Raw genomic sequence first — 25,910 nt, 5'->3', positions numbered from 1 at the left:
AGTAGTAATTTTATATTATTGAAAAACATGATTTCTATTAACATTTGATCCTTAATTATAGGTGAATGTAAATAAGAAATAGTTATTTAGTGTTATATTTATAAATACGTTTATTTATAATGTATCAATATAGACTTTAAAGAATGGTCCTCAAACACCAATTTTAATTCTGTCTATGCCCCCCCACCCTCATGAAAAAATTCCAAACACATGAAAAGGTAAATATCAAGGTACACAGTTTAATAAAAATATATAGTTTTACCTATGACAGCAAAATTTTATTGAGACAAAAGGACAAAAAAGTAACATTTAACGTTTTTTTTATGTTTATTAGAAACATTTACATATATATTTAAACAATGTTTTTTGTAGCATATATCTTAAATATTAAATTTATTATTTATTCAAAAATAGTTAAAATTCAGTGTTACATTACTTTGAACATTTGTTGTACCTTGAGTTTCTCTTTTTTTAATTTTACATAACTTATTTGTTTTCAAATCAAATAAGAAACGCTATATTTAATCATTTATTTTAATGAACTACTGCATAACATTTTTTTATGAATTTCAAAAATCATTAATTAGGAATTACATATTTAACTATATTATATTAACAATGCATTATACATCATTTTAACATAAAATAAATGTTTTCTTTAATAAATTAAAAAAACTGAGTATTAATATTAACAGTTTTTACTTGCTGAATACAAGTAGATAATTTATAATTATTATTTTTTGTCTAAATTTTACATTTAGTAAATTTCAGGTTTTCTGTTAGTCAATGGAAATATTTTTTTAATATATGGGGATTATCAAGTTATGGTTTATTCACCCTAAATAAAAAAAAAACACATTTTCTCATTATTTTATCAGTTCTAAGTGTGTTAATTTTACACATTATATAAATTATATAGTAAAATGATTTACATAAATACTAATTAAATAAAAAAATTTCTAGTTGGTAACAATGTATAAATAAAATATATATGATTAAAATGTTAAGTCCATATGCATTTTTAAATTAATTGGCACTTAAAAAATACTAATAAAAAAAATGTTTGAAAAACTTATATAAAAAAAGTATATAATAAAAGGTAATAAAACTTTTTAACAAAACAATATCACAGATTGCAAAATCTTTCTACATTAATCAATTATTTAAAATGATATTTTTATAAATATTTCAGAAATATTTCAGAAATATTAAAATTTCATTAAGGGTTCAATGTCCAATTAGTAGCATTAGAGTTAATATGTTCTATTATCCACTTTTGGTCATCATTATCTATTTGACAATGAGTTACATAAACTTTCCTAGTACTAATGTCACTTTCTAGACATCTATGATTAGTTCCATGAACAAGCATTTTTCTTATCTGTTACAACAAAGTAAACAATATCTTAATAAATTAAAATAATTATAGTGAAAAAAAAATTACATGATCATAACGCCAGAGCTGATTTCCTCCAGAGCTGTGACATTTATAAAATCCTACTTGTCCTCTAATTGATGGATCAGAAACATCCAAACACATATTATTTTTTTTCCTGATGTCTTTTCTCCAACTTAATAAAAACGTCTAAATTAAGTAAAGGTTAATTTTATTTTAATAAAATATTGTTTAAACATATATTAAGTAGAAAAATATAAAAAATATAGTTACTTGGTCATCATTATCACTACAATCTTTTAGTTTAAGTTTATCTTCAGATGTTGAATCCAAACAGAGTTCAGGAGCATTAAGACTTCTGATCTAAAATGATGAATAAACATAGAATTGGAGTTTGTCTTAGTTTAATAAAATAATTACATGAATTAAATTTTTTACTTATTCATTATAATAAAGGATAGTATGTGTTAAGTTATAAAAAAAATAAAATAATGTTGTTTTGATATTTAATGGTTGTGTGACTTTTTTAAAGATTTTTTATGGCAACCTTATAAATAAAAAAATTGTTGACTGAAATGATTTAATGTTTTCAAGTGAAAGTAATGCCACTTCCTAATAGGAAAGCTCTGGCTACTAATAATTACTTTTAATTATTTGAAAGACAAACAATATGAAAATACCTTGCCATGACCTATATTAGGTGGCTCTATAAATGGATATTTTTCAACCAAATCGAATGCAATTTCTTTAATGAACCATTTAAAAGATTTACATTTTAACTTCTCCCTTATTTTTTTTTGTTCTGTTAAATCTCCAGGATATATGTTCCTGTAATTTGGTTTCCGTTTATATATATACTCTCCATATTCATCCATCCATACTTCAACAACCCGTCGATAATTCTGAAAGTTAAACTATGAAATAATAAAAACATTTTGTGAATATTTACCTAATTTTAGTTTTAACATCATTGAATAAATTATTTTTTAGAGTCATATTAGTTTAATATTAGCTAAAATTTCAATCTTACTACTGTTATGAACTATAGCACAAGTCGTGCTGATCCAGCACATAGCTGAACACTCATCTTGTGCATATTTGAGTCAAATATTTTTAATAATAATTAGTCATAATTTTTCCGTTATATTATTAAGTGAATTACTTCTATTCAATTACTGTAATTATAATAAATCAATAAAAAAAGTAAATTAAGTACTAAATTTTATCTTATAACTTTTTCACTAAGATAAGAATTAAACAATAATATTTTAGTTTAATAACGTGAAAAAATTAAATAACAGTACATCAGATGACTCGACACTACTCGCATATGGTATGACTATCTCAAAGAATCTGTGACATCGAAATAAAACGAGGTCACAACACCATCATAAAAAATACTTTTTGTTATAATTTTTTCAATTCACACACAAAACGTTAATAATAATAATATTTTGAGATACAAACACTGACATGTAGAGGAAAATAATGAGAATATTTCTCTAAAATACTCAAAGAAATATAAAGGTCAGATCCTCAAGGCGAAAATTATGAAAACATCTTCTTTTTCCTCGCCTTTATCCCAACTACTACATCATCTACACTCACATCAGCAGTCCTCATATCGCATTTAATTACATCCCTCCATCTCTTTTTTGGTCTTCCTCTACCTCTTCTTCCTTCAACATTCATTTCTATAACTGTTCTTACCACTTCCGATTCCTTTCTCCTCATAGCATGACCAAACCATCCAAGTCTATTTTCTCTCATCTTATCTACGATTATCGTTACATCTAACACCCTCTTATATGCTTATTTCTTATCCTATCTTCTCTAGTCACTCCACTCATCCATCTAAGCATTCTCATCTCTGCTACACTCATTCTATATTCTACTTTCTTGTCAACTGCCCAACACTCTGAACCATCCATCATAGCTGATCTCACTACAGTTTTGTAGAATTTAACTTTCAGCCTCATTATAATTCTTTTATCGCATATGACGCCAGACACTTCTTTCCACTTCAACCTCCCGCACTTAATTCTGTGTCTTACATCCTCGTCAATACCACCGCTTTTTTGCACAACTGACCCTAAATACTTCAAACTCTCCACCTCTCCAATCATGTCCTCGCCTATTGTCACTGATTTCCTCATTTCACCTACCTAGTTTTCTCCTTTGTCAAACTCGTACTTTATATACTTTGTCTTACTCCTACTTATTCTTAAACCCTTTTTTCAAGAGCTGATCTCCATACCTCTAGCCTTTAATTAATTTCCTCCCTATTTTCTCCTATTAACACTATATAGTCACCAAACAACATGTACCAGGCACCTCTCCTTGTATTTATCTAAATTATTTTTCTTCTGAAAATTATGAAAACATAAAGATTAAAATTGTTTTTTGATTGGATGGGATGTGAAAAATTTATTTATGTTTACTTTAGTACAAGACCATATTTACAATCCCTATTGGCAGAAAGAGAATAAAATTTTTGGGGGGATTATTGATACATCAGACTATTCATTCTGATATACTAAAAATACTATCATTATTCGTTTAAAAAAATATTTATATTGCTTTACTTTGCCAATAAAATCTCCAATTCCAGGGTTTGGAAATGGTGCAAACTTTCTATAAATATGCCCTACTCTGGAACACGGAGCATCAACTATCATGCCACCACACTGCCATATTTTAAATGACAACTCATACTGTTCTCCCCCCCAAATATCTAAACCTGGGTCATATCCTCCAAGTTCCCAAAACCAACGAGCACTGATTGCAAATAATCCACCAGCCATTACAGGACTCCTATATATAAAAAAAAAAAATTAAGATTTTAGTAAATTATGATAGTAATAATAATAATATAAAACTATGTTAAAAAATTCTTATACATCTTATAACTATATTATTAAAACTTAACATAATAAATACTGACATTTATACTTCAACAAAACGTATCTCAGTTATTTCAGGTTTTCAGTATGGTTAAAAAACAAATTTGTATTACACATGTTTTAATGCAAGAGGTGATTTAATTTTTACAACATAAAATATAACTATAAGTCTTTAAAAAATAATATATAATAAAAAATGTCCAGAAACACTTATTATATCATTATTAATAAAAATATCATTTATCAATTAAAATTTATCAAACATTGAGTTTGAAATATGCTCTATTGCAGTACAAGTCATTATATAATGGTTATTAAATTTTTATCTAACCAATTCATATAATGTTATAAGAAATGTTACAAATATTAAATCATTCATAAAAAACAGTTAAATATTCATAAAATGGGCTTGAAACTATTACAAAAAAATAATTTTTCGAACCCAGTAAAAAGAAATTTTACTTATAGTTGGAACCGATTTTGTAAAAAAAGGTTGTCAATTACGGTTTTTTTAAAAATTAAGAAAAAAAAAGTCAACTTCTTAAAACCAAATATAGTTGTTTTTTAGTTACCATTAACCAGCAAAATAAGTTAGTAATAAAATAATTTACTTAGCACGGGGGGACGTGACACAGTGGAGATGTAGCAACATTAGAACAAGTATATATGATATCTGACAGTGATTATAATCACTATCATAAAAAATGCTTCAATATAAATTTGTAGATGGTATATAATTATGAAAAGAAATTGTTGAGTTATTCCCAAAGCAACATCAAATTATATTTCCTATATCTATCTATATTTTTTAGATTATAAAATTTATATTACCGAAATGGTTTAGTAGGATTTAATAAGTCATCCGGCAATAAGGGTAATCTTTTATAAAAAAATTCCCAATCAAAAGCCCCTCTAGCTCCTTCATCTTGAGCCCTATATTCAAATGTTTCATAATCAATTACATCTATGAAAGGACAAACACAAGTACGGTAATCTTCCGTAATAGGTTCTAAAATAAATATAGTATGATTATTAAAAAAGATTTATAATATAAAGCAAACTTTTCAAATAAATTATAGACTATATTAACCTAATAATGGTGGTAGCCAGTTAACATTAGCTTCTGTATGCGAGTCCAAAAATATTAATACTTCATTAGTGGCTATTTTAGCACCAGCTAAACGAGCTCTAATAAGACCTTCTCTCTTTTTTAAATGTATGACTTGCACTTTTTCTTTAAAATTAATTGATACAAATTCATCCAATGGGCCTTTGCAGTGAACTAAATTGTATTAGAAATAGTAATATTTAAATATATTTATTCACTAAATTGTTTATAATGTTAAAACCTTTAGTACTAAAATCGTCAACTAATATAATTTCTCCAAGTAGGCTTTTAGGTGAGCGATTAAGTACACTATACACAGTTCTCAGCAATACAGAAAAATGTTCATTATGAAATGGTACAATCACACTAACAGTAGGTAGTTTATATCTATATTTTTTTGACTTGCATCTGAAATATAATATACAACAGTTAAGCTTTTTTATAATGATGATTAAAAATAAGGATTCAACTATAAAATACATACAACTCATGTCGTATATCTGGAATTGAACGATTTAGAGATATGCTATCACTTAATAAAGCATTGAACCCATTTACCTTATATAAAGTGTCATACTTTGTTTTTGCCTCGGAAAGAGAAATTTTAGCCCTTGCACCATGCTCACCAATACCTCCAAAAAATTTTAATATTTAAAATAAACAGTTTTAAAATGTAGAGGGTTAATTATCTTTAATTGTTACTATAAATAAATTTTAAAATGCAATAATACCAGTTCTTAGTTTTTCCAAATGAATTTGGTGCCAATCATGCCAATCAATTTTAATGGGCAAAAATTCTATTTGACTTTTATTATCTGCAAGAGCTGAAGTTAAAGTAGTATATGGGCTAAGGCTTTCATTTGTCCATTTAAAAAATTTAAAAACGCTAACCAGAACTAAAATTGTTGGAAATAAAAATAGAAATAACTTCATTAAACTTTTAAAATTCCTTTTCATGTTGGCTAAAAATAAAATTAAGATAATAAGAGAATTATTTATTAATATTTAATACATCTCATAAAGTAAACATTACCATGTAATTATTTATTTTGTTTGCTTATAAACATAGTTGCTATGACAATAAATTAATGTAAATAAGGTTAAGTTTGAGCTTTAATAATAATTTTAAACATGTATACAATTTGAATGTATTACATTTTCAACACCATCTCTTTGTGAAAACTATTTGGTCTAATTTTTGAGATTACCAGCGCCTACGCAAATAAATAATGATTGCATGACTTATATAAATTAATAAATAATAAATATAATAACATCAATTGTTAAAAATATATAACTTATATGACATATAATGTATCTCTTTTTGAGTAACATTTATACAATTATAAATCAAATATATGAAAAAATAATAAAGTATTTTCCAAAATACTGTTTTTATATTTGTAATTCATATTTGAAATACAAAATGTTATCATTTTCATATAGTAATCGGGGAAGGAGCCAAATGATAAGTATATCGTATGCACGAATTAAAATAAAGATTATATTTATCTGTGATTATACACAGACATGAAATTATAATTCTTATCAAAAGTTTTCTGAATAAATACATTAAAATGTATTATAACTAGTGATGGGCATAATCGAATGATTTCGATAATCGAATGATTAGTAATCGAGACATTTTCATAATCGAGTGAATCTCTCGAAAAATCACTCGAAGTTAAAATCGTCTGCTCGTATGATAAGAATAATCAACTATTATTATTTATCGAGAGAATCGAAAAATTATTCGAAATATGAATAAATATACCTATAGTAAATAATTATTAATTTAATTTTGCTTTTTTTATTTGTTGGTGTTTATTTATAATTAATATATTAAACTATAATTTAGGAATAATAATAACAATAATGCATTATTAATAAGTGCTTTAAATAAAAGACAAGTTGTTATTTTTTTTATTTAATAATTATTACCTATATTTAAAAAAAACCGATAACAAATTTAAAAATAAAAACATAAGATAAGGTAGCAATAGCCTGCTTGACCATCATAATTAAAACACCTAATTCCACACCTAATTGATTTTTCATAAATTCACAACTAGTGAGAGAATCAGAACTCAGTAGTTTAGCCAGTTCAGGACAAAACTTTGTTCTAATCGTCACATACTTCCCAAAAATGTGACAGATAAGGTGTTGCCATGAGTAGCGATTGAACGAGTTGAAAATAAGACTCGAAGTCAACAATTTAATAATAATTCGACTATAATTTATGCTAAATAAAAACTTAAAAATAGTATTCTCTCGTTTCATCGTTTCATGGACATCATTCGAAATAACTTTTATTCGATTATATACATTTCAAGATCAAGAAATCATTGTTTTTATAATAAACGAGAAATCATTAGAAATAATCACTCGATTATAGAATAATCAATATTATTCTAATATTATTTATTAAAAAAATCAGAATATCTCGATTATATAATTGATATGATTTCAATAATCGAAATATCTCGATTATTTTCATAATCGAAATATCTCGATTATTTTCATAATCGAGATATCTCGATTATATATCTCGATTATGCCCATCACTAATTATAACGGTTTGGTTGAGTTTGATCGTCTTAACTGTAAGACTACCAATAGTACTAGTACATCTCTTTAATTTTTACTAAACTTCTTGAATTCAACGTAAACACTTCCTCTTCTTTTAACGTTAATTTCCATAAATGTTCTTACAGCTTACAATTTGTATCCTCACAATATAACCAAACCATCTAAGAATATTTTATATTATCTTATCTATGATTAACGCTACACCTATACATCTGTGGTGTTATGGCAGAAGTTGATATATACATTTTTGGAACTTTTGGAAAAACGAGTTTAAAGGTTTAGAATAGAATTAAAAATACAATTTTTAAAGAAATGCATTCATTCTTTTAGGATTATAATCATTGACTTCTTATAATTAGGCCATAATACACTAATTAGATTTTAAAAGGTTTTATATTATAATATATGGTATAACATATAATGTTTTGCATTCATGTATTTCTTTTTAATTATAAACATATCAACGACATAAAAACTCTTAAAGTACCTAACTTTGGAGTAAACTTTTTTTTTAAGTGTCACTAAATTAAACAAAAAAAGCTCCCTTTATAAAAGTTAACAACATTGTTAGTGTTGTTAGTAAAGTATAAAAACTAAAAATAAAACAACTTTATGATAAATAATTTATATTTTTAATTATTCATCTGATGAAGAATCACTACTTGTTAAAGTAAGTTCAGCTGCATTTTTGGATGTTTTTAATTTTTGGTAGAATGAATGACAGTCTTCGTGTATCAACGGTAATAAACTTAACAAATCTTTTTTTTTTCGGGTGAATTGGTATAGGACCCGCATAACAGTTAGTTAATTCTGTTGAATATGATGATAAATTTTTTGGACTTCCTTTATTACCATGCCTAAGGTCTAATATTCTAAATGGTTTTTCTGAATTGAGGCTATACTTTAACTTTAGCATACCATACATTTTTTCATAACGAATCCACCTTATATGAAACCAATTTACTTTATTTCCTTTAGTATCAAATGTTTTCTTTGTAAGTGAAGTGCTTACTAAATTTGAAAATGAAAAATACTGTTCTTGATTCATTTCAATCACTTTGAATGGCTTCTGCCCTCGTACTGTCCTTACAAATTGATACCAATCTCTTAGTACCATTATAAGAATGTCCGATAATTTCTTTGCTCTCTCTATTTTTGCATGGTCTACATCACACTTCAAGTGATTGTGACCTGGCAATACAAATTTTTGGTGAACTATTTGCAATGTTGAAGACTTGGCAGTTAGTAGATTCAACATTGCAGCCATATTGATATTCCAGTTTTGCCTCCCATAAGTGTCAGAGTATGTGATGACATGGGTTACATTAATGGGCAATTTTGTAATTTTTTGGTACAGGCAAGATGCTATTTCATTTGACCTTCTGCCGCCGATTGCTCATGCCACATGTAACATTCAGTTCCTCCTTTTTCACCACAATCTCTAATGGTCAAATTAAATGTTGACAAAAGCCTTTTGTAAAATGAAACATTTGCAGAGAGAGCAGGAGTATCTAAAACTTATTTTAATCAAATACTAAGACTAATACTGGAAGAAACTAAACCTTTAATTTTATCTTCCTTTTTTTGCAAGTACCCAAAATCTGCAAGATCTTTATGGTTTTCATATAGTTGCTGGAGTACTTTCTGTTGTTCATTATCCTTAAATTGTTTTATTTGTAATCTTAAAGTATCACATGTTTTATATGTATCAAGATAAGGTTTTTTAAATTTATAACCAGTTTTATTAAAAACATCTTTGAACAAGTCATATGATCTACATTTGTTGCCATTTTTCTCTTTTTTATATTCTTTTAAATGACATTGTAGGTTTATAAAAAATAATAAACATTATTAGTAAAAAAATGTGATAATATAGACTATTAATATAACAAAAATCTAATAATGACATATCAAGTTTTGCCATCACATATGTTATTCAAAAAATGATTTATCAATTTTATCCAAGACATATCGAGTTTTCCCATCATGATATTATCAAATAATGACATATCAGTTTTGGTCTTTGCACATAAATGGCGCTATATTTCATGAAAGACTTATCATATTTTGCCAGTCCATGAAACATATGATTTTTCAATTAAATACATGATAATCCGAAAACCACCAAAAATGACAAATCAACTTCTGCCATCACACCACAGACATGTTCTTACATATTCATTCCTTATCGTATCTTTTCTTGTCACTACACCCATCCATCTAAGTATTCTCATCTACTCTTCACTTTCTTGTCAATCATTCAACACACTGACCCATACATTATAATTGGTTATACTACAGTTTTATAGAACTTACGCCCAATTAAAAATCTTTCTGGGCACTCTGTAATTCGCCTTCTACAAATCTTTGAACATCATACAAAACTTTTTCTTCTTCTACTTAAACTTTCTATTAGCTGTCTCATACAAAATATTGAATAAACCTAAAATTATTATTAATTATCGATATCCGTTTTCTTATTTTCTTACATATTATTTTTTCTCAAAATTTCATACTATGATTCGTAAGCAGTCTTGAAAATAGATAAGCAAAAATTCATATAGTTTAGATGGAAATAAACGAAAAAAATCATCTAGTTGAGATAAAGATATTTGAGGATAAAATAATCTAAGTGAAAGATAAAATAATTTGTCTTTTATCTAGATAAATGTAGATAAATTCCTTATTTTTATTTATTTTCTTAACGTTTTCTTTTCCTCTCAATTTTACTAAATGATTTTACCTTTTGTTGCCTACAATATAAAGAAAAATTTCGATCCCAATATATGTTACTGAAACATTTTAAAACGTCACTATTAACAAATTACACGCTGTTTTTATTAAAGTTAAATAAAATAGAAAATATTACTCTACCTTTATTTACAGTATGATTTATTATGAATACAATTATACAATTGTTAGTTAAATAATGATTTGGTTATCGACTAGTATACATTTAGATCATTATTTTACATTTAATAGTAAAAAAAATCCAGTACAGTATGGACGTGGTATAGTTCGCACAAATATAGATAATATCTGACAGTATTTAATATCACTATCATAAAAAAGGCTTCAATGCAAATCTTTAGATAGTGTTTTATTTTTAGAAAAAGCTATGATTATTTCAAAAGCATCAACAACTTTAATTTCCTTAATAATCCCCTGATTAATATTTTTATGATTTATAAGTATAATACATTAATAAATATATTTATTAGTGTATACATATAGAAATTAAATTTAGTATGAAATTGATATTCAATAAATACTTAATATTTAAGTTGAGGCTTATGGTAGGATAAAAAAAAACGGTAGCACAGTGGTTTCGCTGAACAGTATGGACGTGTTATAGTTGGGACAAGTATTGATAATATCTGACAGAGCTCTACTTTTTATATGCATTTTTTAATTTTAAACTATATAAAGGGTAATGGTCCGATTTAAAAAAAAGAGTAACTCATATAAAAGAAAAATATAAATTGTACTTATCTTAAACAAATTGTAATGATCCATACATCATTCAAAAAGTTATAGCATTATAAAATTAAAAAAAACCATTAAAGGGGGGTCGTGGCTTAGTGGTGACGTGACATAGTTGGATGATATCTGACAGTGATTAAAATCACTATCATAAAAAAAACTTCGATGGAAATATTTAGACAGTGTTTAATTTAAAAAAATTGGTTGATTATTCCAAAAGCTACATGATCTGCTATTTCCTTAATAATATTCTGATTAAGATAAAGTTTGTCGAATGAAAAAGGAATTATTAAAAAATATTATTTCTCATAAAAAAATTTTGTTGATCTATACACTTTTCAATAAGTTAGAGCATTATAAAGTTAAAAATGTAACAAATAAAATCGAGAATTTTCACACAAAAATAGTATTCGGTAGCAATTTTCACCGTGAAAAAAAATAAAGTCCGAATTTTTTTTTTTTTCATAATAAAGTACATTATTAGCTTTAATTTAAGATATATATAAAAGTGTCAGAGTTTCCGGAACACTTTCAAAAGTTAAGTTAATTTTTTGTGAAAAAGTTATCATTTTGAATCCCCTCCTGTGGGCAGGTGAAGGGTCAAATTTATAAAAAAAATAGATCAAATATAAAAAAAAAAAAAAAAAAACACATTATAGTAAAATTAATATCTTCTCAGCTTTAAATCGAAGCTAAAAAACTAAAACGAACATTTTTATATTTCTTTAGCATTATCAAAGGAACGCCTCTATGGCTCACTAAATATTATAAATAAAAATGAGACATATAAAACATTTTAATAACCCTTTCAATTTTTACCTACAACACATGATAATTTTTTCGTCTAATCCTTATTATACCCTTAAATATAACTTATAAATATTACACAAAAGTGAAGTCTCACACACATTTTACTCGCACTCCACCACTGATTAACCTACAAATTATAAAATTCGTTTTAAATAGTTTATGGTTTTTTATATGTACAAATTTTATATGTTGGCAGTATTCAGAGAAATATACTTAAAATAAATTTAGATTTAGTGTTTTCCTGAGCATCACCGATTTTAATAATAATAAAAAATACTTACAATAGTTTAAAAAAATTGATTTTGTTTGTTATATACAATTGTAATGTATTCATCACGTAATGGAAAGATGGGAAAAACATTCAACAAGATTTTTAAAATGATTCTTAGGTCTTGTTTATTTTACAAATGTTATGAAAGACGTAAAAACATGTTTATCGAAAGAATAAAATTGATGTATTGAAGATTCATTTTTTGAACTTAAAATTATTATTTATATTAAGATATTAGTATATGTATAGATCGCACATTTATCGTTTTAGAATTACTACTCGGGTATATTTTTATAACAGAATAATTTTTAGATTACTAATGACCCTAGTTTTTTCTTTAATAAAAAAAACTAGACAAATATCAAATAACTAGTTTGAAAGTAGCCAAACTAGTTTGTTAAAAATGTATAGGTAGACTAGGAGTTGAGTTATTGTTAAGAATTAAGCATACATATCCTTATTATTTTTATTTACTATGAGTTAGAATTTAGCCATTTAAAAGAAACCAAATTGAATGTTGGAATGCTTAAATGTTTCATGGTTTCACAAGATATCTACCAATTATGTTAGTCATGGGAGATACATACTCTGGAGGACTGATGATCAATAGATCAAATAAAAGCTTTTAAATCAAAATGTGTTCCCTAAATTAAAATGCTGTTCACAAATTTTTAATGCGTGTATTTATTACTTATTATTTTAATATAATTATTAATTTTAAGAGGTGACTAAACAAATTTTTTTTTATTTAAAACCATATTATTACTTGTAAAAATATTTGTTGTCAATAATTTTGTAAAATTACTAAAAAATAAAGTTAATAAGTTAAAAAAATTATTATATGCCGACTATGACTATAAAAAAATCTTATGGTAGACTGAAGTATAAGAGATAAATTATTCCCTAGCTCCTTTTATATTTTCATTTGCATCTATAACACCATTAACAGATTTATTATGAACTACTTAATCATTAATTTGAGTAAAAATTTAGGACATAGATTAATTATTTTTAATTGGGGTGTAAAACTTTCACCAAATTTTTTCTGTTTCTGATAAGATAATATTCTTCTTGATGATAAGATTTTAACAAATTTTTCTGATAGCGACCCATTGTTTATCATCTCATAATTAAAAAAAATGTAAGATTTTCTTTTACTATATAGTCGATACAAGCTCCTCTAATTATTTTTCTCATAATATGTTATTGAAGGCTAAATTGTTAATAAATAGAGGTTTAAAATTTTGTTTTTTATTTTAACTTGTTATTAGTTTTAACTAAAGTAATATTTAAAATTAATGTTGGCAACCGTGTTGTACCGTGTGCATGCTTCACGCCATAGGTCAGTAAACTAAGGTAAAGACTTAGGGCTGAAATAAATTTTATTAAGTATTTTAATTCATGTCTAGTAATTTTTAAAGTCCACATAGATTATAAAATACTTTTTTAATTTTATACCATGAAATGAAATTGTGTAAGTATTATATTGATATAATTGTATTAAAAGTAAATATTTAAATCTTGACCTCTCTTACTAAAAAGATTGTAATTATAGATTAAACTAATTTCTTTAAATTTTTTTCTTAGAGATTAACTTACAATATGCAAGTAATGATATTGATTTTTTCCTGAATGTTGCTGCTGTTTCTACCATGCAAAGCCTGCCGGCTGCTAACGAAGAAGATGCAAGAGTTTGTATTCTGTTATCAGTATTAATAATGTTTTAAAATTCTAATTTATTGTTTCCATAGATATTGTTACATCTTGGCCGATCATATTTGCACAATAAAAGTCTAGAGTGTTCTGAAGACGAAGAAGAAGAGGAAGAAGAAAGTGAAAATAAAGAGGAGGGGGAGGAAGAAGATATTAGAGATAAAGTTAAAACTGGAACAGAAAAATTAAAGCAGAAAAATTTGTTACAAAAATTATATTTATCTCATAGTCAAAAATTGTGTGCTTTTGCAGATTCCTTACATTGGCCAGAAAATGTAAGAATAATTAATTAAAATAATTATTACATTTTTTAATGAATATTTTGATTTTAGCAACTTTCTCCATCAAGCTTATTGGATACATTATTTGATAAACCATCCGAAGAACAGTTAAATGTTTTAATTATTACATTATTTTCAGTGGATATTGGTTTTTCTATCAAAATGTCTATTGATATTAATGATAAACCTATTGAAACATATTTTAATTATGAAGAAGATTCTATTTTAGATTATGTTAAAAATGAAGAACTACCTCCTCATTTATTAGATATAATAGAAAAAGCTAATCCATCACTTTTTTACTGTGGATGTATTATAGCAGAAATTCAAGATAAAAAATGTGAAGAGGTGAAAGTATACCGTAGTCTTTTGCGTCCATCCAATTTAGTAAGCTAATTTGATATAAATGCATTTTACCACCTCATCGAGATTTTCTCAATATTTTTTTTTTAATTGATTTAATTTTGCATTCTGATTAAGAATATATAAAATATTTTGTTGGCAAAGCATGGTTAAAAAGTTATAAACATTCAAAATTTTCTATTTTCATGCTTCATTTCTATTCTGTACAGATATTATTTTTTGATAGTTTTCTTTAATTCTCTTATAAGAATAATCTTTTATGATATAGTCACCAATTTGTATTAAATTTGTCTGTTTCAAAAAAGTTACTTAAATTAGTTTCACTTTACGCTACATATTTCAAACTATCGCTGAGTCTGTAAAATTTACCTATGAAGTGCCAGTTATATCAGGTTCAATCCTTACTCAAATTATAAACTTTTGTATTTTTGTATATGTATAAAGTAGTAGTTAATTAAATAACTACCATATCTCTTTTTGGTTAATATATTATCATGAAAGTGTACCATAATATAGTCTTGTCACCTTAAATTTAATATTGCTATATTCATCAATGCAACTATTTAATTTTACAATGTATCAATATGTTTTAGTGTTGCATTATTGTGTTTTAACATTACATACTCTTGCATTTTAACATTTTAATGCTGTACCATTGAATTTTAACAATACATCAATGTCGCATTGCAATTTAATTAATTTAAATCTTAATTAATTAAAATTAATTTGCTTTCTTGGTATTACATAATGGTTATATCATCTTAATCTAAAAATTCTATGAAAACCCTCTTTTTTTGTATTGTGTAGTTTTAGTTAAAAATATCATGTGTTAAAAAAACAATATTTTTGGTTTCATGGTTTTTTTGGTTGAGGTGTATTATATCATATTTATGTTATTGTAATTATTGTCATGACAAAAAAACACTATTTTTTTAGGTATTTTTTGTTTGCTGACAGATGAACTTTGAATAGCTGTAACTTTTAAACAAATAATTACTAAAAAAAATTTTTAAACACTTAAAAAAAAAAATTTAAAAAGCTAGATGGGGTTAGTAAAATGCATTTGTTCCGCTATTTTTATTACAACTAAAGTGTTGCTATATTGAAATAAATTAAATCTATAACAGTTATTAATTATGAAGTTAATATATTTTCTTATCATTTATTTTAATAGTCAGTTATGAATGATGTAAATCAATTATTGATCCAGAATAAAACTGACAATTGGTCATATGAAAAGAAATTAAAGCTTGAAAGTTTATTAATATTGGCATCTCATCCAGAATTATGTATGGATTCATCACCTAGTACTGGTCTAGCAGTTAAGATGCAATTGAACACATCAGGATCAAAAATTTATGAGTTGAACCCATTAAAAATTAATAGAACACCAAATAATTTAGGAGTATCAAATTCTATTAGAAATACATATCATAAATTTTCAGAGCTACTTTATAAAAAAGAAAAAAGTAGTTTAATGGTTAGTATCTCTTATTTTATTTTAATTTATCTATTTTTATTCTATTTATGAAGACTCATTTTTATCATGAATCTGTAATTCTTATTCTTTATTTATTTATATTTTACTACTACGAAAATTTAGTATTAATATAACTAATTAACAACTGAAAATATTTACTGTTTAAAATGATAGTCCATTTATCAAGTGAAGTTTTTTTACTACAAATTTATAAAATTTCAGATAATAAAAAATAATAAATTCAGTTTTTTTTTTACAGAAAATAATAAACTGTGATGAAAGTATAGGTGCAATTTATTATTTGATGTGGGAGTTTGATTTTCGCCAAGAATCTATTAAAATAATTAATTTATCTGTTTTGTTACTTAAAAATACTCAAGAATATTCTATTTTGTTAAAAATGAACTCAATAGTTCATGCAGTTTTAAGGTAAGTACTATAAATTAAAAAATATTTGTTTTTATTAGTTAACCAAATTTATATGAATACAGAATGAATTATCATGAGTTATGGTTTTAATTAAGCCTATTGCCTCAGTTTGAATGATTTATTTTTGAAGTTTAATTGTTAATAATGTGTACAAAATTTAATCATTTATTTACTTTTTAGGTTTAAAATAAATCTTAAAACCAATAATTTAAAATCGTACATTGATACTATTCTGTTAGTATTAAATCAGAAAATAGATTCTAAAGTATCACTTGTTCGGACATTTAAAAGTGGTATAGAACCTCGCTTTGTGAAATTATCTTGTAACTTATATAATGATAATTTATATGAACCCAATCAAAGAGATATTAGTGAGGTAATTAAATTTATATTTTATAACTTTAATAAGATTTAATGTTTCATATGTCACTGAATATAATTGAAAAAACTTAAATAATTTAAGAAATAACAGTAAAAAAAATCAACTTTATATAATAAAGTTTTAATTTTTTTCTCGAAAATGTAATTTTAATATTGTATATTTTATATAAACTTTGTTAAACAATGTAAAAAAAATGTTTTCAATATAAAATTTAAAAAAATATATGAACAAAATTTATAAGTCCTGAAATTGTTAGATAATTATATATTTTATTGTTATGATTATGTCTTTTTATATTAATATTATTTAAATATTGCCTTCTTTAAATTTATTTATATTTCAATATTAAAATTTGTTTCAGCTACTAGATAATTTACTAAATAATAAATCAAAATTGGTTCAAAATAATTCTCCATCTGAAACTGAGAACTCTTTTTTGAATTTATCAATTGGTTCTTCAGAAATCAAATTAAATTCAATAAAATGTAATAATTCATTAGTTAGAAAAAGTGCTTGGTTGATGGATAATCAATACTTAGATGGTAGTATGAAATCAGAACCTCATAAGTTATATGTGAGTAAATTACAAATTAATAAATACCCCTATCTAAAATTTTTAGTCTTAGTTTTTTTTACATAGATTTCTTATTTAAATTTATTTTTAGGTGAAACGTAAAAAAAATATTCATTTTTATAGTACTGATAAGTTAACAGACAATTCAAATCAATATTATAAAGGTAGTGTATGTTTCTTTAATTACAAATATCTTAAATCTCGTTTAAAAGGCGTATACTATTTAAAATCATAAAATATGTTTTTGGTATCAAAATTTTAGAAAAAGTTATAATTATAAATTGGTAGAAAGGCGTGTAAAAATGTTTTAAAATAACAATAGATTTAGTGTAGTGCCATCTCGTAAACTCGGCAACTCGGCATATTGCCAATGCACTTATAAATTATATAATTTTTTTATTGAAATATATAGAAGATAAGTTGATAAAACATTTTTTTTAATTTAAATGACAGTGCATATGCTGTAGTTCAATCTCTTAAGAGGAATCAAGATTTTTAAAATGTTATCATGAAAGAAACAAAATTTAGATATGATCTATAGCTATATTCAAACTTCAATTTTACTTATTTTATTTATCGGATTTTCAAAATATTATGTCAAAAGTAAGGTAGTTGTCTTGAGTATAATGTATAAAAATTTTATATTGACCTATGCATTTAAAATTCATTTAATCAAAATCGGTCAATCAGATTTTGATGTTTTAGAACATCAAAATTGGCTATTTTTCACAATTATCATTTTTTGGGATACTCAATTTAAAAAAAAATATATATAGAGAGAGATTTTTTTTAGGTAGGTTTATTGAGATCATTTGATAAATTAATTGTTAATATTAGTTCATTAAGAGTTGAGTATTAATGAGTTAGACACAATAAAAAAAACATCTTAATAAAATTAATATCTTCATAGTTTTTATCTGAAGTTAAAATTTAATTTTTGTCATTAGTTACATAACCATAAATTTATGGTTATATTATTTTTAAAGATAGAGGAGGGAAACATTTTTAGATATTCAACATTAAAAACCTAGCATAATATTTAAAATGTATGATTAAACATTTTTCGAGGGGATCCATTAAGCCTTTTTGGATACTCATATACAGAAATAAGTCTATACTCGAACTTCAAAATATGTAAGAGTAGAGGTTCTACCACATCTTGCAGTTAATAGGTTTGCCAGAGCCTCGCAAAACCTAATGATGGAAATGATTTTTGTACTATTTTTTAGAAAATAGAAAAATCTATATTTAATATTTACACAATAGTATACCACTAAATATGACAATGACTAAAATTGTAAAAACTCAAAGCTTATGATAATATTATTTGAGAGAAGAATGTTGGAAAACTATGCCTCAATAGACGTACAACTTTTCATATTAAAAATATTTTTGAAAACACAAAAAATTTTTTTTTGAAAATTGAATATTTATCTTTTTTTAATAACTTAGAAAAAGAGAAATTTGGTGTTCCTCCTTTGAATGAGACAGTGCTATTATGTTAACAAAGTATTTTTAAATGAATCATCTACTTACAAAAATATGTATGTCTAAAACAAGCAAACAACCAGTATTTTATAGTATTTTTGATGGGGTTTTAAAAAAATTTACCCTCTCCATGCTAGTCTATCAAGTTTGATTGTGTAACTGTAATGTTTTTTTTATTTTTTATAAAGACAAGATTTGTTATAGCCAGTCATAGGGAGTGGGTTAAGTACAGTGAAGAGGTAAATAACATTTTTGGCAATAATGAGTAAAGGTATGAAATAAATGTGAAAAACTAAGTTCTTTTTTGTATACCAGTGGTGCGAGTACTATAAAATACTAAAATATTAAAAATTAAATTATATCCCAACCATTCTTATTTGACACCTGCATCCTTATACCTTTCATTTACATTCATTAAAATTCATAAGAATAGTAACATGCCCACATTTTAAAACTTACATGACATCTATTATACATAATATAGGTGATCTGTGCTACTGTTGTTCATCAATAATAACTATTTTACAATGACATAATTTTATAATATTTTAAAATTTTTAAACAAACATTAATTTTTATGGTGATAAAACATTTTAAATGAAGTTCTCAAAAAATGTATTAAAAATGCACTTTAATCTTTTATACTTTACTATAGATATGTTTTTTTTATAAAGTTTTTTATTAAGATATTTTACATATTTTTTTAAATAGATATATCATTATTTAATCATGAAAACAACTTGGTTAATGGTATTAAGCCAAAAGTAATACCAAATAAAAAAGAACCAGAATCACCACCATTAAGTCCATTAGCAGTTAATACATCAACTTCAAGCTTAATAACATTTGTAGCACCCGAGTTTGTACCACATCCTAGAATATCTTCAACATCTAATGAGGAGGTTTCAATTTACACTGATCAAACTGTTAAAAATAATAAATTAGTAGAAAAAACAGAAATTAATACCATTGATAGTCTTGGTGCAAGTGTATCAAGTTCTTCAAATGAAGTTTTGTCAATTTCAATCAGTGATCTATCCTCTGTTACAAATTCTGTTTCAAATCCTGCAACAGTTGTGTCATCATCATTTTCTAAAGTATCATCAAGTGAAGCAATTAGTATAAATAGTCTCCTAGCATCACAAAATTTAACTTTACAAACTGATAGAAAGCTTTTATCTGCCTTTCGAGGACAGCGTGTTTGTATTAATACAAAGCTAAAATCAGTACGCTCTACCAAAAATCAACACTTAAAACTGCTGCTAGCAAATTGTGATGCAGCAAAAAGTAACAGCAGTATTATAAAACAACCTCCTAATTTAAATGATGTAATGAAAACGGCAACAGGTACTCTGTTAACACAGTCATTTAGTACACAATATGTAGTTAGGCCAGGAGTTATAAATTCAACACATAAAAATGGAATAAACTCTTCTGGTCAAACAGTGTACAAAAAAATAATTTATGGTAACCCAGTAAACAATGTAAATATGTCAAAGCCTCAGATAGCTACTTTACAGAGTAAGTTAATTTTTCTATTTTTTTTTTGTTTACCACAAAATTTAGTAAGTCAAAAATACAAATTTCTTTAGTTTATTATACTTTAATAATTTTAAGTGTTATTTACATTTAGGGACTTCAGTGGATCAATCTTCTACAAATTGTCAGTTGGATAGACGGAAAACAAAAATTATTAGTAGCTTATTAAATAATAAGGATATGGTTAATCAACCTAATATACAGGTGAGTAAATAAATTATTATTTGTTTTATATTTTTACATCAATAATTTTAGTTTGACTTCTATTGTCTTTTAGGTTTCATTACCAGGTGTTATTGTTCCTTTAAACACAGCATCTTTAAGTCAATTTAATAACCACCATCAGGTATGTCTTTATCTTTAATATTTAATCTTTTTAATTAAATTAATATAATTTTATTTTTTTTGAAGTCATTAGTATAACGTTAAGCCTAGAAAAATTGGTTGAGAATATGTCATGCCTTGGTGTGTCACTATTGATTAATAATTAATTAATAAATGTTTTACTTTCTCGTCTTTATTATAAAATCATTTAGCCATTAAATTTGATATTATTTACTTTAAAAAATTGGTTCCTTGTATATTAGTTGTTTGTATCAGAATGAAAAAATTAAAACTATATCTCATTAAATGCGCAAAAACAAGAAAATTCTAAATATTTCCATATTTTAAGTTTTATGTTAAGGTTTTAAATTTGTTGATGAGTACATCATCGGAGCAATAGTTATGGATATTTTTAATTTTTCCAATATGCATTGCAGTGTTTTACAAGAATGATTTTAATTACTGCCTGAAACTATCTATACTTATTTAAAAAAATGCCTTATCTCCACTTTCCTGAATTCCGATAATACTTAAATTTTTTTTTATATAAATATTTTTGAAATACTATTAGTAAATGATACAAATATTAGGTGATACTATTTATGATAATTAGTATAGCATTATTAAACAGTTATATCCTTATTAATATTTATGTATATACATATATATATATATATATATATACAAAGTAGTCCATGAATTATGAATCATTTAATTACTTGTAAAATAATAATACTTGAGAATTTCTTTTTTTTTATTTTTTAGTTACATGTAATTTTTGAATTACATTATTCACTTTTAAGTATTTTTTGGTTCATTCCTTATGCATTTTATAGGTGTCAATTTTTACCCACCCAACTAAACCTATAAAATAAATACGTAACTAAAAAAATGACTGGAGGTAAGGAATGGGTGCTGCAATTTTATCGCTAGACATGTCTTGGTTTCATTCTTCCTCTTGCCCTGATATAAAAATGAGAATAACATCTAAAGTACTATTACAAAAGTTGATATTGATCAGTCATTTTCTTTATTAGAATATTTTCTATTTGGTAAGATAGTTAAATTAAGAAATATATGTAACTAAAAGAAATCAAACATTTTTTTTCCAATATTTTATTTATTAAGCAAGTAATTGAGTGGCTTATGATAAATTTATTACTCTGTATATATAACTTTTAATTGATGAACTATTGTTTATTATTTTGTTAATTATATTATGATTGTAATTTACAGGTTAATATTGCACCAAAATCAACTTCTTCAAGTGGTAAGGAAATTAAACTTAATTATTTTATTTTTAAACAATTGGAGAGTGAAAATTTTTCTTTTAAAGTTAAATAAATTTTTCTGCGGATGAAGTTGATATCATTAAAAATATGTGATATAAATAAATATTTGTTGGTTATTAAATCTAGGATTTAGTGTAATCTTTTTGCATAAGTTTCAATTATCAGTGAAGTTTGTAAGTTTGTAAGTTCATGCATTTGCTATCAATTTTCTATGAAATGCATGGTGATATAAACATTTGTTTTAAGCAATGAAGAATCAGTTAAATAAATGTTATTTTGCATAAACTACATATCTTGGGGTATTGTTTGTATTAAATGTACTCTATACACATTTTAACATTTAAGTAATATAACATTACAAATATAAATATTATAAATATTTAATAGAATAAATAGATGTTAAACAGATCTAACTAAAAATCTTTTACCTCTTGATACAATTAACATTTCGTTGTAATTTTTTTTTTAAATAATTACTGCATTCTAAGATTATGTTAATATTATTTTTTATAATTTTAAATTTTTTGAAATTTAAAATAGCCAGTTTTTAGTTTTTTTACAAAAATATTAATGGGTATATAAGAAATTTTGGACAAACTTATTGAGTTATAAGAACTTCAATATATTAAGTAGATTTGTAATGCTGGTAAAGTATAAGTTATAAATATACACTTGTACAAGATGTTAATACAATGAGTGGGTTCAATGTATTAAAACGCTTGTAATACAATAAGTTTTTGACCTAAAATTGTTAATAATCATTAATAATTTTGTAAGAATAGTAGTAATTGACTATCTTAAAATTTTGAAAAACTTTGAAAATATTTTTTTAAATTATTATACACAAATAATAAAAAATATGATTTCAACATAATTTAAGAAATCATAAATTATTTAAAAAAAAAATATATATATAGTGAAATTTTAATTATAACTAAAGTTAAAAATCTTTTAGTTAGATCTAGTTCCACTATGTATAGGTAATTATTTAGAAAATGTATAAATTTTGATAGAAAAATGCTAATATATAAATAAAAAAAAATATAAGGGCTAATTTTTTGTAGTATTTTTGTTACATTTTTCTTAAATGCGAAGTTAAAAATACTTTATAAATAATTTATATACCAGTGGTATAACCAAGGGCCACAGGAGTTTTGACAACAATATTCACGTGTAAATTGAAGTGATGAGTAACAAAAAAAAAAAAAAAATTTTAAGAATTGTAAAAAATTTGTTTTTTTTCTTAAATTTTTATATTGTTTAGAATTCTTGAAGTATTTTGTAAGATTTTTTTGTAAATGCTTGTGTTATTATGTAGTGAATTTTTTAATTTCATTTGTAGGGGTTATAGAGAAAAAATCTGCATATTACCATCTATCTTGACATAATTAAAATTACTCTAATAGTATTATAAAATAACTTTATAAAATAAATCAATTGAAGGCCTTTATTATAATAAGTAAAAATTTTCATTTTTTTGAGTTATCAGAAGAATCTTAAAATCAAATGAAAATGTTATGACTTTTAGTTTATATTTCAGGAAATGTAAAAAACTAAATGGATTCCTTTGGAATTGCTTTATATTTACTATTTCGTAATTCATTTTAAAAGTACTTTATGTATTCATATATATATATATATATGTACATCAATTTTTTGGTGATAATATTTATCATTTAATAAAAAAAAAAAAAAATTGTAACATACACCAAAATCTCTGATAAATCTACAAATGTAATTCACATTAAATTGTAGTAATCAAAATTTACTAAAAATAGTTTCTTCTGAGAAAAAATGATTTTTAAAATAAGTAGAATTTTATGGTAGTTGTTGAAGTAAGCTCTCGATTATAGAAAAATATGGATTTTTTGAAAAGAAATTTAAAAACATATTTAAAAATTATTATTATTTTTTTTCAGTTTCATCTTTTGCGTGCCAAACATTAAATAACATTAAACCTTCAATCTTAGGGTCAATATCAACTTCTAATAATACAGTTAGTAAAAATATTTAATTGATTTATTTTATTACTATTATTTTTCTTAATTATAAATAATTATTTATACCATCATTATAGTTTGCATTAAATATATACATTTGTTTCTATTGTTCTTTACAGATAAAATAAAAATAGAAAATTGTATATATTAGTGTTAATACTAATAAAAAAATTTATGTTTTTAAAGAAGGAGAAAGAGATGGAGGGAATGGTAGAAGTCTAATAACACCAGCTCAGGATTCTTATATATTCATTTTTTGTACATGTAAAAAATATATTTTTAAAATTAATTGTGCATTAGTAATTTTCAGAACTGAGTCATAGTTATTTCAACTCTTGATAAATGCAACAATTTTTTGTTTTCGAATTCATTAAATTTAAATGTTGTGTTTGGGATTCTTTATTTTTCAAATATTAATTTTTATAAAGACCCATCAAAGTTCAAATATATTATTAAAAAAAATAATTTTATCATTTCTCAAAAAATATAATTTATGAATTATAATAATTCATAATTAATGAATAATTATATAATTACTTTAAAATTTAAAACAAATTAAATAAGTATTTTTTAGTAACTACTTAGCTATTATAAACAGGGTCGCATTTAAGAATTGTACTGCCCAAGGTACTCAATTCTGTCGCTACCAATGACCTTTATTATTTTGCTTATTAAAAATAATTTTCTCTTTATTTTTTGCATTGCTATTTCTATTTCTATTTGAATTAGCTAAAAAAAAGGTCTTCAAATCTATAATTTATCTTACTTCATATTTTTATGCCATCCTATGTACTTGAACCCAGTACCCTCTCTCTTTAAATGCGGCCTTGTTTATAAATGAGATTATAACAATAACTATATTGTAATTTTTTTACTTTTTTTTTTCAGAAATGACTTGTTTATATTTTTGATATTCTATGGTATAACAGACTAAAATTAAATTTTTCATGACATAACTTTGTTTAAAATCATCAATGTATTTTATGTATCTATACATAATAAATTAGTTTAAAATGATAATTTTATTATTCAATAAAAATATTTAATGTATAAATTCTACATTATATTAATACAATGTAATATAAGTAAATACATTTATTGTGATTATTTAGTTTATTTAATGTGTTTTATAAATATTAGGTAATTGTGAATAACTTAATATTGTATAATTTTTTATTGATATTTTTATTTGAGTAGAAGACTATTAACAACTAGCCTTTATTGGTAATATTCGAATACTTAAAAATTCTTACGACTTTTTATTATAATTATTTTACATCTTATTCGTATTGAATTTCTAATCATTCAAAATTTATACTTCCATTGTTAACTGTTTTTGCATTTACTGTATTTCGTTTTTGATTAGTAACCTGTTATTAACAATATTACCTTGTTTCTTCTACGTGTTCAAATGCATTTCAGTATTATTTGTAATATTAGTAGTAAATTGAATTATTATAATTTTTTTATTTATTTATAACTATT

General features: G+C 24.1%; 2 protein-coding genes across 8 annotated transcripts; one reads left to right on the top strand and one right to left on the bottom strand.

Moving 5' to 3' along the window:
- Positions 1-939: 939 nt before the first annotated feature.
- On the bottom strand, positions 940-6,810 carry LOC126894543 (N-acetylgalactosaminyltransferase 6-like). Of its 2 annotated transcripts, none has more exons than XM_050665628.1 (11): positions 6,441-6,810; positions 6,139-6,369; positions 5,892-6,039; positions 5,649-5,815; positions 5,390-5,581; positions 5,131-5,308; positions 3,982-4,210; positions 2,077-2,310; positions 1,670-1,759; positions 1,445-1,585; positions 940-1,381 (listed from the first exon to the last, which is right to left on the bottom strand). In XM_050665628.1, the coding sequence occupies exons 2-11, from the start codon at positions 6,362-6,364 to the stop codon at positions 1,220-1,222; spliced, it is 1,767 nt and encodes a 588-aa protein (XP_050521585.1). In that variant the 5' UTR covers positions 6,365-6,369; positions 6,441-6,810; the 3' UTR covers positions 940-1,219. The 2 variants fall into 2 exon arrangements, with proteins under 2 accessions (XP_050521585.1, XP_050521586.1); XM_050665629.1 differs by having other exon boundaries at positions 946-1,381; positions 2,077-2,298; positions 6,441-6,807.
- A 6,916-nt stretch (positions 6,811-13,726) lies between these two features.
- On the top strand, positions 13,727-25,503 carry LOC126894536 (uncharacterized). 6 transcript variants are annotated; one of them, XM_050665618.1, is made up of 16 exons: positions 13,727-13,902; positions 14,148-14,251; positions 14,312-14,548; positions 14,606-14,941; positions 16,092-16,397; positions 16,657-16,826; positions 17,007-17,202; positions 17,570-17,782; positions 17,874-17,946; positions 19,982-20,791; positions 20,904-21,013; positions 21,087-21,155; positions 22,370-22,403; positions 24,345-24,421; positions 24,612-24,689; positions 25,314-25,503. In XM_050665618.1, exons 1-15 carry the CDS (start codon positions 13,887-13,889, stop codon positions 24,645-24,647), a joined length of 2,787 nt encoding a protein of 928 aa, XP_050521575.1. In that variant the 5' UTR covers positions 13,727-13,886; the 3' UTR covers positions 24,648-24,689; positions 25,314-25,503. The 6 variants fall into 6 exon arrangements, with proteins under 6 accessions (XP_050521575.1, XP_050521574.1, XP_050521576.1 ...); XM_050665617.1 differs by having other exon boundaries at positions 24,612-25,336; XM_050665619.1 differs by having other exon boundaries at positions 24,545-25,336.
- The last annotated feature ends 407 nt before the right edge of the window (positions 25,504-25,910 follow it).

Source organism: Daktulosphaira vitifoliae, unplaced genomic scaffold, assembly GCF_025091365.1.
Source record: "Daktulosphaira vitifoliae isolate Bord-2020 unplaced genomic scaffold, ASM2509136v1 Scaffold_1, whole genome shotgun sequence".
NCBI lineage: Eukaryota > Metazoa > Arthropoda > Insecta > Hemiptera > Phylloxeridae > Daktulosphaira > Daktulosphaira vitifoliae.
This window is presented reverse-complemented; position numbering and strand designations above follow the sequence as displayed.

What these genes read in the sequence shown, in the direction of transcription:
- LOC126894543 (XM_050665628.1), bottom strand. Translation starts at nt 6,364, where the DNA reads ATGAAAAGGAATTTTAAAAGTTTAATGAAGTTATTTCTATTTTTATTT. An exon ending in CTGGCTACCACCATTATTAG is followed by an intron (nt 5,309 to 5,389) that starts GTTAATATAGTC and finishes TATTTATTTTAG; the next exon opens with AACCTATTACGGAAGATTAC. An exon ending in CTAATATAGGTCATGGCAAG is followed by an intron (nt 1,760 to 2,076) that starts GTATTTTCATAT and finishes TCATCATTTTAG; the next exon opens with ATCAGAAGTCTTAATGCTCC.
- LOC126894536 (XM_050665618.1), top strand. An exon ending in TTAATCAACCTAATATACAG is followed by an intron (nt 21,014 to 21,086) that starts GTGAGTAAATAA and finishes ATTGTCTTTTAG; the next exon opens with GTTTCATTACCAGGTGTTAT. An exon ending in AAAATCAACTTCTTCAAGTG is followed by an intron (nt 22,404 to 24,344) that starts GTAAGGAAATTA and finishes ATTTTTTTTCAG; the next exon opens with TTTCATCTTTTGCGTGCCAA.